At 58.2% G+C, this 14,133-nt stretch overlaps 1 protein-coding gene across 12 annotated transcripts in view; it reads left to right on the top strand.

The window, feature by feature from the left end:
• Positions 1-14,133, top strand: part of PUM1 (pumilio RNA binding family member 1) — a 35,407-nt gene that overhangs the window by 5,162 nt on the left and 16,112 nt on the right. For all 12 annotated transcript variants that reach the window (XM_029080184.2, XM_029080195.2, XM_029080191.1 and 9 more), the window contains exons 2-3: positions 921-1,339; positions 11,991-12,059. In XM_029080184.2, coding sequence (XP_028936017.1) covers positions 932-1,339; positions 11,991-12,059 — 477 coding nt within the window. In that variant the 5' untranslated portion in view covers positions 921-931. The remainder of the gene's footprint in view (positions 1-920; positions 1,340-11,990; positions 12,060-14,133) is intronic.

Raw genomic sequence — 14,133 nt, 5'->3', positions numbered from 1 at the left:
CTAGGGGTTCGGCATCCAGCTTGGGGCTTGGTCCTGTGTCCAGCTGGGAGCTCGGCCCCGCGTCCGGCTCGGGGCCCGGTTCAGTGCTCGGCTCGGTGCTCACCCCGGCGTGTGGCTCGGTGCTCGGCTCGGTGTCGGGCCCAGTGCTCGGTGCCCAGCTCGGCGCTGGGCTTTCTCCCGGTCCTCCATGTCCTCATCTCCTGAGCGCTTTACTGTTTCTTTAGGATGGCTCTTGGGGCAGAGCAGGTGTGCGAATTTTGGGGGCCTGGGGCGCGTGCCCTCCCCGCACAGCGTCCCAGCAGCACCCGCTGGTTCCTCCCGGCTGCAGCAGTCGGATCAGGGCTGATCCGCGGCCCGGTTCTCTAAAGCCGGGGCTCCGTGGCCGGACAGACTCAGAAGGTCCGGGCGGCTTCAGGCGGCCTGGGCCGTGGAGACACTGGGGGTCCAGTTGCAATGACGCGACTCGCTGGTTGGAAGCGGGGGACGCGGGGGCCTCAAATCACCTGCCTGAGAAGCGGCTCCCACCACGCTGGCCCACTTGTCTCTAGACTCACTGTGGGCAGGGAACGTATCTGTTTATTGCTGTATTGTACACTCCTGCGTGCTCAGTCCAGCGAGCTGCACCTAGTAAGCGTTCGAGAAATACGATTGAGTGAGTGAATGAAGATGCCCTACTGCCAGCCTCGTGGCCGTGGCCTTGTGCCATCCGTGGGGGTCGCATGCCCGGGGCAGGGCGTTGCCGGGCACCCATAAGAGAGAGGTAGCTGGTGGTAAGGGAGCCGACGCGTCCTCCGGGGTTTTCCGATTTGGCCGGTGGGGCTGCTGCCTGGGCAGTCCGGCCGGCCTTGGCCGCGGGGCCCCCTCCCTGTCCCCTCCGCCGCCCCCGTCCCGCCGACTGAGCCGTCCGCGTGTCTCCTCAGGTGCTGGTGGAATGAGCGTGGCGTGCGTCTTGAAGCGGAAAGCAGCCCTCTGGCAGGACTCCTTCAGCCCCCACCTGGAGCCGCTCCCTCAGCAACCAGCTCATCCCAACATGCCCGTGGTGTTGGCATCTGGACCCGGGGCCCAGGCGCAGCAACCCCCCGCGGCCAGCCAGGCCCTGGCCGCCGCCGCCGCCGCCGCCGCTGCCGCCGCCGCCGCCGCCGCCGCCGCGGGGACCCGCTCCAGCCCCGCGCCCGGCTCCGGCGGCGGCGCCGGACGCTCCCAGGACGACGCTATGGTGGATTACTTCTTCCAGAGGCAGCACGGGGAGCAGCTCGGCGGAGGGGGCAGCGGCGGAGGCGGCTACAGTAACAGCAAACATCGCTGGCCCACCGGGGACAGCATCCACGCCGAGCACCAGGTAAAGCAAGGTGACTGGCCCGCCGTTGCCTGCCGGGGGCCGGGGGGCGGGGGTGGGCCTCGCTGCCCGTGAGGCCCGCTCGACAGGTGCCATCCTGGGGAGACGGAGAGTGTCTGGGGTGATCCGTGGCTGGGCCCAGTTGCCCGGCGTCTCCTTCGCTCTCCGGCTGGGCGCTCCTCTCACCGCCGCCTCCGCTTCCACTAAGACAGCCTCTACCGCCGGTGTCGCCGCCACCTTGGGGCTTGGGCCCAGAAGTCAGAGGGGCCGAGACGATGAATGCAGCCTGGCCCCTTTGCGGGCGGAAAAGCCCGTGACCGGGAGGTGCCTGCTGCCCGGGGAGAGTTTTCGTGTCAGAGAGGTGCCGGTGTCAGGCCCAGCATGGGAGGGAGGGAGAGAGGGATGGACAGAGGGGACAGGATCAACCATTTGCGGGGAAGGGCACCAGGAGGGGCCCGGCGCGCCATCACGGGGTCTGACGGCCGAGAGCGTTTGCGAAGCCTCTGCTGCCGGGCTTCCAGGGCTCGGAGCGGCGGCCACGCTCTTCGACCCGCGCCGCTCCGGCTGCCGCCGGCACTGCCGCTCGACCTCTGGGCCGTCGGCATTCCTTAACTTCCTACCTGAGACAGCGGGAATCAGGAGCCTTCTTAGCCAGGGCGGGACAGGTCCCGCCGTGGTGGCCGGGGCCCGGGACCCCCCACGAACTGGAGGCACCCAGAGCGCTGTCCAGTTCCAGAACTCCTGGGGCTCCCGGGGCTCTCGGAGCGGCGGGCGCAGAGCTGCCGGCCGCTTGGCGTTACACCTCCCTCCTCGGCCCGGAGCCCTGCTGTTTCCTGTCTCCTGGTATCAAGCAGAGGCAGATACTCAGGGTGACTGCTCCTTCCTCTCAGGCCCAGATGCGAGAGGACCCCGGCCATCTGGACCGTGAGGAGGCCGGGGGCCAGCCCAAGGGTGACCCCGTGGGCCTGCATTTGGAAGGGGCACCCATACCTGCCAAGGGGCGGCCAGAGACCCCACCCAGCCCAGCCCACCTGGCCTGTGTTCTCCCCTACCTGGCACTCCTTGGGTGTGGAGCTCGGGGGAGCCCCGGGGGTTGGAGGGCCCCACCAACTGCCTCTTGGTGGCACAGGCTCCCAGCCTGGTGCCTTGCCCGCAGCTCCTGCCACAGGGAATAAGTCTCTTTCTGCGCGGTACCCGACCCTCTCCCCCACATCCCATCACCACAAGGGTAGTACAGAGACGAGTTCTCACACCACAGCAAGGCCAGCCCCCCTCCAGATCTCGGGGATGAATTACGAGGAACTCACAAGTTAGCGCTGAAGACTTGGGGTTTGGCTCTGGGAACTTGGGGGTTAATCCGTGGTGACTAGAAGTTTAGCGGTGGGCGTTTTGGAAATTAGTTATGGGTACATTGGGACTTAAGTAGGGGTGATTTAGGGTTGGGGTGACCGAGAAGTTTGTTATGGAGAGCTCGGGCTTCCCCTAACTAATCCCCCAATTTCCCGTTACTAACCCCCAACTTACCTGGTTACTAACCCACAGGTTACCTACTACTTAGCCCTGATTTTCCCAGAATGGTAATTGTTACGGGGATCAGTTCCACATAACTTGGGATTTAGGTCCAGGTCGCTCAGGGGTTCATTCTGGTAAACTCAGTGTTAGTGCTGAGCAGCCTGCGGTTTATTCTGGGTAACTCAGGGGTTTGTTCTGGGGAACTCAAAGTTTAGTTACTGGAGATTTGGGTTTTGGTTTTATTGTGAGGAACTTGGGGGGGGTGCGTTCTGGGTAACCCAGGGGTTAATTATGGGGAGCTTAGGTGTTAATTAAGGGCCGCTCAGAAAGTCCTGGGAGCTAGGGGGGTCAGTTCTAGGTAAAACGGTTACTCGGGAGTAACTTGGGAGTTAATTATGGGCAATTTGGGGATTAGTTATGGGTAACTTGGGGGCTAGTTATGGGTAGCTTGGGAGTTAGTGATGGATGACCTGGGGTGATTTCTGGGCTGGGGGATGTGGGCAGGATTGGCATGTGAGGATTGTAATGGAATCGTTGACGTCTAAAACTCTCCACCTGGTGCGGCCAAGGTTAGGCGGTCAGTCGGTCATATTGCTTGAGTGCGCGCTCTGGGCTGGGGGGTGAGTACCAACTGCGTAGGAGTGACAGAGGTGCTAAAGTGGTGGGAGGGGGGAAATGAGAAATGAAGCAGGGAAGGCCTCCCGCAGGAGATGGGCCCTCAGAAAAGCCCTGGAGAAGGGGAGAGTGGGGATCTGCTTGATGCAGAGAGGGAGAAAGGGAGGGAGGGAGGGAGGGGGCTCCGGGCTGAGGGAAGCTGGCCTGGAAACCCATTTCCTTTGGGAGGGCAGGCCTTCCTCCCTCACTTCCCAACTCCCTCCCCCTTCCGTGTCGCCCGTTTGCTTGGATCTGTACCATTCATTCAGTTCAGTTCAGTCATATTTATTGAGTGCTTACTATGTGCAGAGCACTGTACTAAGCGCTCGGGAGAGTGCGGTATAACAATAAGCAGACACGGTCTCTGCCCACAGCGTACTTATAGTCTAGAGTGCCCTGTGGGCACACGATATGCACCCCACCCTCAACCCCACGGCTCTTCTGTCCAGATCCTTAAACTCTGCCTTTTTCTTGGCCTGTAATAAATTTCAGAAACCGTCTCCTCCCGTGGACTGTAAGCTCCTAATGGGCAAGGATAGTGTCTTCCAACTGTCCTCTGTTGTACACTCCCAGGCACACAGAACGGCTCTCTGCACATAGGAAGCGTTCAGTAAATTCCATCGACGGATTGATCGAGGCTGTGTGCAAGAGGTCAACGGTGAGAGAGATGAGAGGAGGAGGTTAGCCTGTGAGGAGTGATGTGTGCAAGCTGGGTAGTAGTGGGAGGGGAGGGTGGATAACTAAGGGGAAGAGATTGAAGAAGAGCGGGGGAATGGTGAGGGGGTGTCCGCTTGATACGGAGGTGGAAGGGCTCTTTATGGAGAGGAAGGGGCTGATTCTAGAGACCCTGTGAAGAAAGAGCTGACTGGATTTAGTGACTGGCTGAATAGGGGAAGAGAAAACGAGAGATCAAGAGAGGTGGGATAGAGGTGGTAGGTTTCAGAGATGGGGAGAATGGTGGTGATGTCAACATGTTGGGAAAGTTAGGGGGAGGAGAGGATTTGGGGTAGGGGGACGAGTCGATGCGTCCCAGCACCGGATCATCCAAATGGAGATGTCCTGAAAGCAAGAGGACATGTGAGACTGAGGCGAAGCAGAGCAGTCGGAGTGGGAGCGGTAGACTTGGGAATCATCCGCCTAGAGGTGGGAGTTGAAGCCAGGAGAGCAGGTGAGCTCCCGAGGGAGTGGGAGCAGGTGAAGGAGAGGAGGGGACCCATAACAGAGACTGCAGTTGGGGGTGGAAGGCGGAGGAGGCGTCCGCAGAGGAGAATGAGGAGTGGCCAGAGAGAGAGGAGGAGGAGGACCAGTTGAGGACAGTGTCAGGGAAGCCACGGTTAGAAAATTTTTCTAGAAGGGGTCAAAGCCAAGGTTAGATAACGTTCCCAGAAGCGGGTGGTTCGCGGTGTCGAAGGCGGCCGAGAGGTCCAGGGGGATTGGGATGGAGTCGAGGCCGTTCGATTTAGAGAGGAGGTCACGGGTGACCTGGAGAAGAACTATTTCAGAGGAGGACAGGAAGTGGAGGCCGCGGGCTGGGCTCCTAGTAAGCGCATCCCAGATACCATTACTGAAACTACTCGTGCCAGGAGCCTGGGGAGGAATGGGAGGAGGGAGGTGGGGCGATAGCCGGAGGGGGCCCTGGAGTCAAGGGAGAGGAAGGGGAGACATGGGTGTGTCTGAAAGGCAGTGGGGAAGGAGGAGTCGAAGATGGTGGTCCAGGAGGAAGGGGGCAGGTGGTTTTAATGAGGTGCGAGAGGATAGGGTCAGAGACGCGGGTAGAGGGGGTAGACTGCCAAAGAAGGCGGGAGATCTCTTTTGGAGAGGCGGCTGGGAAGGGTGAGAGGGTGGCTAGGGGAGGTAGGAAGAAACTGGGGAGGGGAGTGGGAGATTGGTGGGCGGTATTTACGTGGGCGTTTGGTGGGGGAGTGGGCAGTCAGCCGGACCAGAGCTCTGTACCCCCAGGAACGAAGGACCCTGATGGTCTGGGGATCGGGCTCCGACTGCCCGTCGGCCGAGTTCGGGGATGCCTCCGTCAGGGAGCGCTCAGTCAGTTCTGTCCCTCGTACTGCCCCTTGCAGATCATCTGCTTCAACCCGGTCTACACACCTGGTTCCTCGAACGCCAGCCTAGAGCTCTGTACCTCGATTTCACCCGTCCCACTGGCACCTCCCCCTTGCCCTTGTCCTCCTTCTGGCTCGAAGCCGCCTCCCTCTTCATACACCATAGACCACCACTCACCCCATCTTCGAAGCCCTTCTAAAAATCACATCTCAAGCGGCCTTCCCCCACTGACCCCTCATTTCCCCTCCATGGCGCCTATGCTTTCAGAACTGTAACCCGTAAGCGCTTTAATGGTCACTGAACCCTCAGCACTTAGGGTTCACATCCTTACAGTCTCCAGTTTCCCCCAACTGGAGTTTATTCTAATGTCGGTCTCCCCACTCTAAACTCCTTGGGCAGGGACTTGGTCCACTTTTTTGTTGTTGTGGTTTTCAGTGATATTTAAGTGCTCACTTGCTTCCAAACACCGTACTCACCGCCGGGGTAGATAGAAGCTGATTCATTCAGTCATATTTACTGAGCCCTTACTCTGTGCAGGGCACTGTGCTAAGATGATCAGGTTAGGCACAGTCCTAGTCCCAGTCTCACATGGAGCTCTCAGCCTCAGAGGAGGGAGAAGGATTTAATTCCCATTTTACAAATGAGGTATCGGAGGCCCAGAGAACTGAAGTGACTCGCCCAAGATCACCCAGCAGGCAAGTGGCAGAGCCGGGGTTAGAATACCGGTCCTCTGACTCCCAGGCCTTAATGCGTTCCACTAGGCCACTCTGCTTTCCCCATTCAGTGCTATTGTGCTCTCCTAAGGGCACACAGCAAGCGCTCATTTAATGCCACTAATTGATCGATCTGGGGCAGGGGATAGGGCAGAGGGGAAGCTACTGGAAAAGACTCTTGGGGAGTGGGCGCAGCCTCACCAGCTTGGTCAGCGAGCTGGGCCATTTCCCATGCATCAGTCATTCAGTCCATCAGTCAGTCAGTAGAGTTTACGGATCACCAGTTATGTGCAGAGGCCTGGACCGCTGGACGACAGAGTTAGAAGACATGGACCCTGCCCTAGCCTGTAGTCTAGTAGGTTGAGTATCAGACCTCCAGCTTCCCCTGGTCTCTGATCTCGTTGGGAGTTGGCTGTGTCTCTGACTGAGTCTCTGGCCCTGTCTCAGTCCATATCTCTAGCCTCCGGAGTGGTGGGAAGCGGTCACTGTCTGCAGATGTAAGTGGGGTCTGAGCCCCTGGACGTTGCTCGCCCCGCACCGTGGTTCCCACGGCCCCCGGCCTGGGCCGAGGGGCGTGGGCAGGCGGGTTAGTTGTGGTTACCGGGCACAGTTGAAGATGAATAATTCACACCAGCATTATAACTTTTCCATTTTCCATCCTGCATCCCCACCCTCTAGATTTCGATCTTTTCATCGTGGTTGGAAAAACCATTAGCTAAGATGCCCCGGCGATTAGTGAGATTGTAGTTCATAAGGCCTTGGTTACGTGTTGTCTTAATGAGTCAGAAAAACACATTTCACCTTTCTTCCCCTGACAGGTATCTCGGTTCCTTTCTCTGGAGTACCATAGCTCTTTCCCATGCAGGGCGGGGCCGTGTGATTCGATTGCCCTCCCCGTGTGAGCCCACATGGGGCAGGTGGTACCGGTGAGGGATTCTGTGGCATCAGCGGATGGCCATGTAGAGCAAGCGCAGGGCTGTGTGGCATCAGTGTGTACCCATGTGGTGCCAGCGCAGGGCTGTGTGGCATCACTGCATAACCTTGTGGTGCCACTGTAGGATGCCAATGCCTGTCCACATCATAGTCCCAGTGAGGGTTGTTGTGGCACCAGCACACGCCTGAGCAGTGCCAGTGCCCATGCCATGCTATTTGGCGGGGCTGTGCGTCACCAGTGCATATGCACATGGTTGCCAGTGTGGCGTCAGGGCATGTTCATGCAGGGCTAGCGAGGGGCTGTCTGGTGCCAGTACATGCATAAGTGGTGCAAGTCTGTGCCAGTGCTGGGTCACTGTGGTGCCAGGGTGTGCTTATGAGGAGCCAGTGCATGGTTGGGGAGAGGCAGTGCGGTGCCTGCCAGCCAGGAAAACTCTCTGCTTGCCTACACTCTGTTGGACTTGGTCTGTCCCCTCAGGTACATTTTGGAAAGTAGCAATGTTCTCCTCCTTCTCCCCAGCACGCCCACCACTTCCCACTCTGAGGCGTCGTCCGATGGCCCGGACTTCCATGCTTGGGCGGGTATCCTCCCCGTGGCTTGTCATCTGTAGCTGGCCGGTCAAGGGCGGGACTGGGCCACAAAGACGCGGGGCCCCTGTGTGACTGGGTGCCCGTCCTCCTCTTGCCTGGAGCTGGGCTGGGGGCTTAGGGCCCAGTAACAGTCCTAGTAATCATAAGAAGAGCGTGATGTCAGGTAAACTCTCACTATGTGCCGTGCATCGTCCTGATCCTTGGGGTTGATTCACATTCATCAGATCGGAGCCGGCTCCCCATCCCCCCCAGGGGCTTTCATTTTAAGTAGTAGCGAAAACACGTATGGGATCCCCATTTTACAGATGAGGGAACTGAGGCGCGGAGAAGTGAAGTGACTTGCCTAAGGTCACACAGCAGGCAAGTGGTGGAGCTGGAATTAGAACCAGGGTCCTCTGCCTCCGAGGCAGTAGGTCACGCTGCTGCTTGGGGCTCACTAGGGAGCGAGGGCATGTCTCGACTGGGGGCCCATTTCTTGCCGTGGCGTGCGTAAATTGCCCTGCCCCGTCGCCCTCCCGTCAAGGGTGGAGAGAGGACCCATCTCCCTCCCCTCCGCATCTCCTGCTCTCCACCCCACCTCTGTCTGTTCTGTGGGAAGGTCCATCCTGGAGTGCCCACGTATGCGCATGTTCACACGGATGTGTGTTTGTGGGCACGGGTGTGCATGGTGTCCACTGTGTCCACGTGCTTACGTCGGGCCGCGTGCCCTGGTCAAAGAGCAGGAAAGTCCAGTCATCTCACATGGGAGGCAGGGGCCTGGGTCTCCCCGTTTTTGAGTCTGGGCCAGGTAGAGCTACATGCCCACGTTGGCCAGGAAGGACCTACTGCCCGGGCGCCCAAATGCAGAGTGCCCTGCTCCGGAGACACTGCTATTCTGCTAAGATGCAGCTCTGAGAAGAACTTGTCAGACTCCCCACTCATTTTGAGAGGGAGGGGCTGGGTCAGGGGCACCTGCAAGCCCGGGGTAACGGAGGGACGGGGCAGAGCAGGGATCTGGGCTCAGGGAAGACCACGGGGTTGGCGGGGGAGTGGCCGAGCCTTCTGAAAGCCGACAACACCACGAGCACCACACCTCGAGGTCTGTTTCTGGAATCCCTTCTGGAGCGGGGCACGGGGAGGTGGCCTTTAGGCAGCGGTGAGGGATTGCAAGTCCGCGGTCCTGCCCTAAAGTGGCTTGCCATTCTGACCGAATGCCCAGAGAAATGAGCCGATCTGTGGGTTCCCTTTGAGGCAGTGCTGATGGAGGCGCCATACCCCCATTGACTCCTCATTAAATTCAGTTCTTGTCTGCCTCCGGTGCTTGCATTGTTATGGTTGCTGGGGTTGTAGCTTTCCTGTCGGAGTAAGGGGGTGGGTAAGGGGGTGGGGGCCATGCGCACAAACCTCTTGGCTCGGGGCAGTGTGAAGAGGCCAGGTCCACACCCAATTTCCCAACATTGCCACCTGCTGCGTCTCTCCTGTCTCTTTTCTCCCTCAGTTCTCCCTCCCTTCCTATCAACCAGTAATGTTTCCCGAGCGTCTGGGGTGAGCAGAGACCGTAATGAACGCTTGGGAGAGTGCCTTTCTTCCTCCAGCTGGCAGGGCACTGGAAGGGTCAGAGCCAGGGGCAGCGGAAGGGTCAAAGGCAAGGAAGCAGGAGGGGTAGGAGCAGGGGCAGCAGGAGGCCTTCTCAGCTTCCGGAAGGTTGCCGAGCCGTGGCTGGGCCTGCTGGTGTCTTAGCCTCCGGGTGCCGCGAACTCTGCTTGTTTCTTCTCTTGCCACAGAGCCCCGGCCCTCTGGGTACCTATTGTCGTCCTTGTTTTTTCTGTTGGTAAAATTAACAGACCCGATCCTTGTCCTCAAGGAGCTTACAGACTAGAGGAAGAGGCAGGTGCCTGAAACAATTTGAGCAAGGAGCGGGGAATAAAAGAATAAAAGATAATAGGCGTTAAGTGCTAGGGGTGGGAGGCAGGAGTACCCAAGTGCCTTAGGAGTGCCGAAGTGTCAGTTGGGAGATTTGTAGAGTGGGAAGATGAGAGATTAGTCGACAAAGGTTACCTGGGGGAGATGGGATTTCAGAGGGGCTTTGACGATGGGAAGAGTGGTGGCCCTGGCAGAGATAAAGAGGAAAGGAGTTACTGGCAGAAGGGAGGACTGGAGTAGGGGAGGCCCTGGCGTGAGCAGAGGCGTGAACAAGGCCCAGGAGCACGTTCCGTTCATTCATTCAGTTGTATTTATTGAGCGCTTACTGTGCAAAGCACTGTAGTAATCGCTTGGGAGAGTACAATATAACAGACACATTCCTGCCCACGACAAGCTTATGTTGGCTCGGGAGAAGTGAAGCATGCTGCCAGCTGGGGCACAGTGCAGCAGGAGGGATGGGAAGCAGTGTGGTCTAATGGAAAGACGGCGGACCTGGGTTCGAATTCCAGAACCACCACTTGTCTGCCCTGTGACTTTGGGCAAGTCACTTCAGTTCTCTGGGCGTCAGTTCCCTCATCTGCAAAATGGGGATTCAATACCTCTTCCTCCTCCTCTTTACACTGTGAGTCTTATGTGGAAACTGATAACTATGTATCTACCCCTGCACATAGTACAGTGCTTGGCACATAGTAAGGATTTGGCAAATATCACAGTTAATATTATTATTATGAGGGGGCGGTATGCTGATGGACTCAGCCTTGAAACCAACAGGCAGGAAGTTTTTCTGGATGGGCAGAGGGCTGGGCGACCCTGCTGCTGGAGGAGGAGGAGGAGGAGGAGGAGGAGGAGGAGGAGGAAGAGGGCTCTGAGGACTGGGTAGAACAGTGAGGCTGGAGGCCGGGAGGTCAGCGAAGAAGCTTATGGCAGTAATCAGATCTACTCCTCCTGTCCCTGCCCTTCCTCCTCCTCCTCGTCCTCATCCCGTCCCTCCCCTTCCTCCTCTCCTCTTCGCCCCGGCCTGCCAGTCTGCACAGAGCCACCGGTGGGGTGTGGAGCAGGCGGTGGCAGGGTAGGCGCTGTCGGCTGCGAGTGCCAACCGGAACTCTGAGACAAGGTCCCAAGCCCTGCCGGGAAGGACCTGGCCCAGTCGGGCGCTTCGGCCCCCTGCCCAGGCTCTCCGTCCCCCCTCCCCAGACCCTTGCTCTCTCCAGAGTTGGTCACGGCATCCCGACTTTGTTTTTCTGAATTATGCCTCCCTCTGCCTGTCCCATCCCTCGCAGAAAATGTTTGTGGTTTTTAAGGTACCCAGATAGGCTGAATCAGCAGATTTATAATGGAATTCTTTTGAATTTGATTTAAGAATTAGCCAGACACATCACTATTGTAGCATATTTTAACATTCTAATGGCGGGATGTGATTGATGTAGAGCCGGAGACATGTGGCTAGCGGGGTGTTCGAGCCAGGGGTCCGAGGCACGAAGGGGCCGGGAGTGTGGGGGGCTGGGGCGGGGAGGGTGCTTAATCTTGAGCTCTATGCTGGGGGGTGTGGTTCACAGACACTGCACTGATGAGCAGACCCTCATCGAGGTGTGTGTGTGTGCATACATGCGCATGGGTGTTTCCAAAATTTGCAACAAGGAGGCGAATAGCTGTGGCATGCCCCAGGTTTATCCCCAATCCCATTCCTCTGGGCCCGGGGTCCCAGGCCCCTTTCCTTATTCCTGGAGTCCCGATTCTCACCTCCCAGTTCCCTCTCCCTTGGATCCCTGGTCCCGAGCCCCCAGGCTCTAGCCTTCTTTCCTTAGCCCCCAGGCCCCATTTCCCTTTCCCCGGTCCCCTTGTCGGGGTCCCCCGTCCCTAGTCCGGAAGCAGTCCTAGGTGCCGGAGGGACCATCCAACCAGTTGGTCTCAGTGGCTCAGTGATGGCACTGGCCTTCCTTATCCACCCTTCTTCCAGGCCGGCCGCCCCCAGTCCACCCCACAGTCTGCGGGCAGTGGACTTGGCCGCTCGGTGGTTGGTGGTGGCGTGGTGGCCAGTCGGTGAGGTTATCAGCTTGGGCCCGAAAGGGGACCCAAACCCAAAGCTGTTTGGCTCGTGTTCATGGCATTGGGTGTGAGGGGATGACTTGCCTGTCTCTCTCTCCTCTAGACTGTAAGCTCATTATGGGAAGGGAACTTGTCTGCTAATTCTGTTGTATTGTACTCTCCCAAGCACTTTGTACAGTGCCCTGCACATAGTAAATGCTCAGTAAATACAGTTGATTGACTGATTCTCTCTCTCCCCATGGCAGGTGCGCTCCATGGACGAGCTGAATCATGATTTCCAAGCACTTGCTCTGGAGGGTCGAGCTATGGGCGAGGTGAGTGAGCCCCGGGCAGTTGGAGCGTCTGGTCCCAGTAAGGGGAGGGATGGTGGTGGCGGACCCAGCCCTTGCCCACACCTGGCTCTGAGAGACCTCGGGGACTGCGCAGGCCCACGGGATGACGTGTTTGTCCGCCTACCACCCGAGCCCTGAGAACAGGGTTAAAATCGGGGTGCTATCACCTGCACCTCCCTGAAGGAATGGATTCCAGTTGCTGACCCCCACCACGCGCGCGCACACACACACGGCTTCACTCCTTCATTTATTCATTCAATAGTATTTATTGAGCAGTTACTGTGTGCAGAGCACTGTACTAAGCACTTGGAGCATACAGTTCGGCAGTAGATAGAGACAATCCCTACCCAATAACGGGCTCACAGTCTAAGCGACTGACTAGGGTGTCTGTGCTGTAGAGGAGCCGGAGAGAAGAGGGATAATTGTAGTAGTAGCCAGCACTGTTAATTTTTCCAGGGTGCTTGCACATTCCTATGATAAATTCCCTGGGCAGCAGGAAGAGACAGGTGCTGTTCTTTCCATTTTACAGGTGGAAACTGAGGCTGAGAGTGCTGAGTCTTGAGGTCTCACAACAGACCAGAGCTGGACTCTCAGTCTCAGGTTATTTCCACTGGGTTTCCCTGCCCCCTGATTTTGGAGCAAGAAGAAGAGCAGTGATATGGGGGTGGGGTGTGGGGAGAATCCTGAGGAGGGAACCCGAAGCATCGTCTCACTGACTCATTGCAACCGGGGCTTTGGGCCTTGGGCCTGCCCTGGGTTGGGGTGGAGAGCCCCTCTCACGGCAAATTCCATTCTGTTCTCTGGGTGAGGATTCTCCCCAACACTGTCAAGGAAGGATCAAGGGACTGGGTTCGACCTTGGGGTCAGGCAGCATTGGGTTGCAGGGTTAGGGTCTGGCTGAGGCTGCAGGATCGGTTCAGGAAGGGCCCTTTGGGCAGTGGGATTAGTTGTGTTCAGCCATCTTGTTGTTTCCCGGGGGTGTTAATAGCCCCCCCACCGACCTCTCGGCTCTACCCCCACTTGACAGTCCCCCCGGATGCACTCTCTGGGATCCCCTGCCATTCCCTCCGTTCCCCCGCCGGCTCCTTGGCACATCCCTCCTGCTCCCTACCATCCCCTTTTGATGTCCTGTTTCACCCCAGTCCCTTGGCACTCTAGTGCTCTTTTCCTCACCGCCCCATGTCCCTCTGTTGCCGCCATCACTGGCTTCCTGGCACCCCTGGCATCCCAGCTGCCAGTTCCATACAATGAGCTGGCCCAAGGAAGGAGAAGGGACCCTGCCCTGAGGCAGGACAGTGGTGTTGGTTGCCACTTTTCCAACCCTCGTGGCCACGTGCCAACACTTCCCGTCACCTAGGGGATGGCCAGGAACAGTGAGGAACAGCACCCCATCCAGATGGCTGTGGCTCCGGACCAGCATGTGTGGGTGGTAACCCCGTGCTGAGTGCGTGGCTGGATGAGCTGCCAGCCTTGGGACATGGCCCCTCCGACCTCTGACCTCTGCCAGCTGGCTAGGCTCCTGGAACACCTTTGGGCAGGGTGGGGGCCGGATGGATCCCTGCCTGGCAAGAAACCCTCCCCCTGCTCCCCTTGAGAGACAGGTCTCCGGTCGGGTGGGTGATTAACTGTGCTTGTTATGCCAACTTCCTGTTTGGTGAGTCTTCTGTTGGGAAGTAGGTTTTCTGCTCTGCTCTTTTGTGTTCTGCTCCTCCCTTCCCTCCCTACTCTGGTGCCCAACAGCCTCCCTGCCCCTCTGCCTGCTTGGGCTTTTCCACACGGTGAGAGAGAGAGAGAAAGTGCACACAGGTGTTTCTGAGGGTGGGTGATGGCCTGTGAGTGTGCTTTTGGAGGCGTCAGACTGCAAGTGCACACCTTGGGTGGGTCAGACTCCAAGAGTGAGTGTGTGTGTGTGTGTGTGTGTGAGCGCCTGCCTCCTTATGGGGGAGGTGTGTCAGACTGCGTGTCTGTGCTTGTGTATTTGGGGGTGTGTCAGACTGTGTGGATCCCAGGGGTGTGAGTCTGCATATGTATATCTGTGCTCGTTTGACTCCGTGTG

Source organism: Ornithorhynchus anatinus, chromosome 16 (assembly GCF_004115215.2).
Source record: "Ornithorhynchus anatinus isolate Pmale09 chromosome 16, mOrnAna1.pri.v4, whole genome shotgun sequence".
Taxonomy (NCBI): Eukaryota; Metazoa; Chordata; class Mammalia; order Monotremata; family Ornithorhynchidae; genus Ornithorhynchus; species Ornithorhynchus anatinus.
Note: the sequence above shows the minus strand (reverse complement) of the source record. Positions and strands in the feature narration are given on the sequence as shown.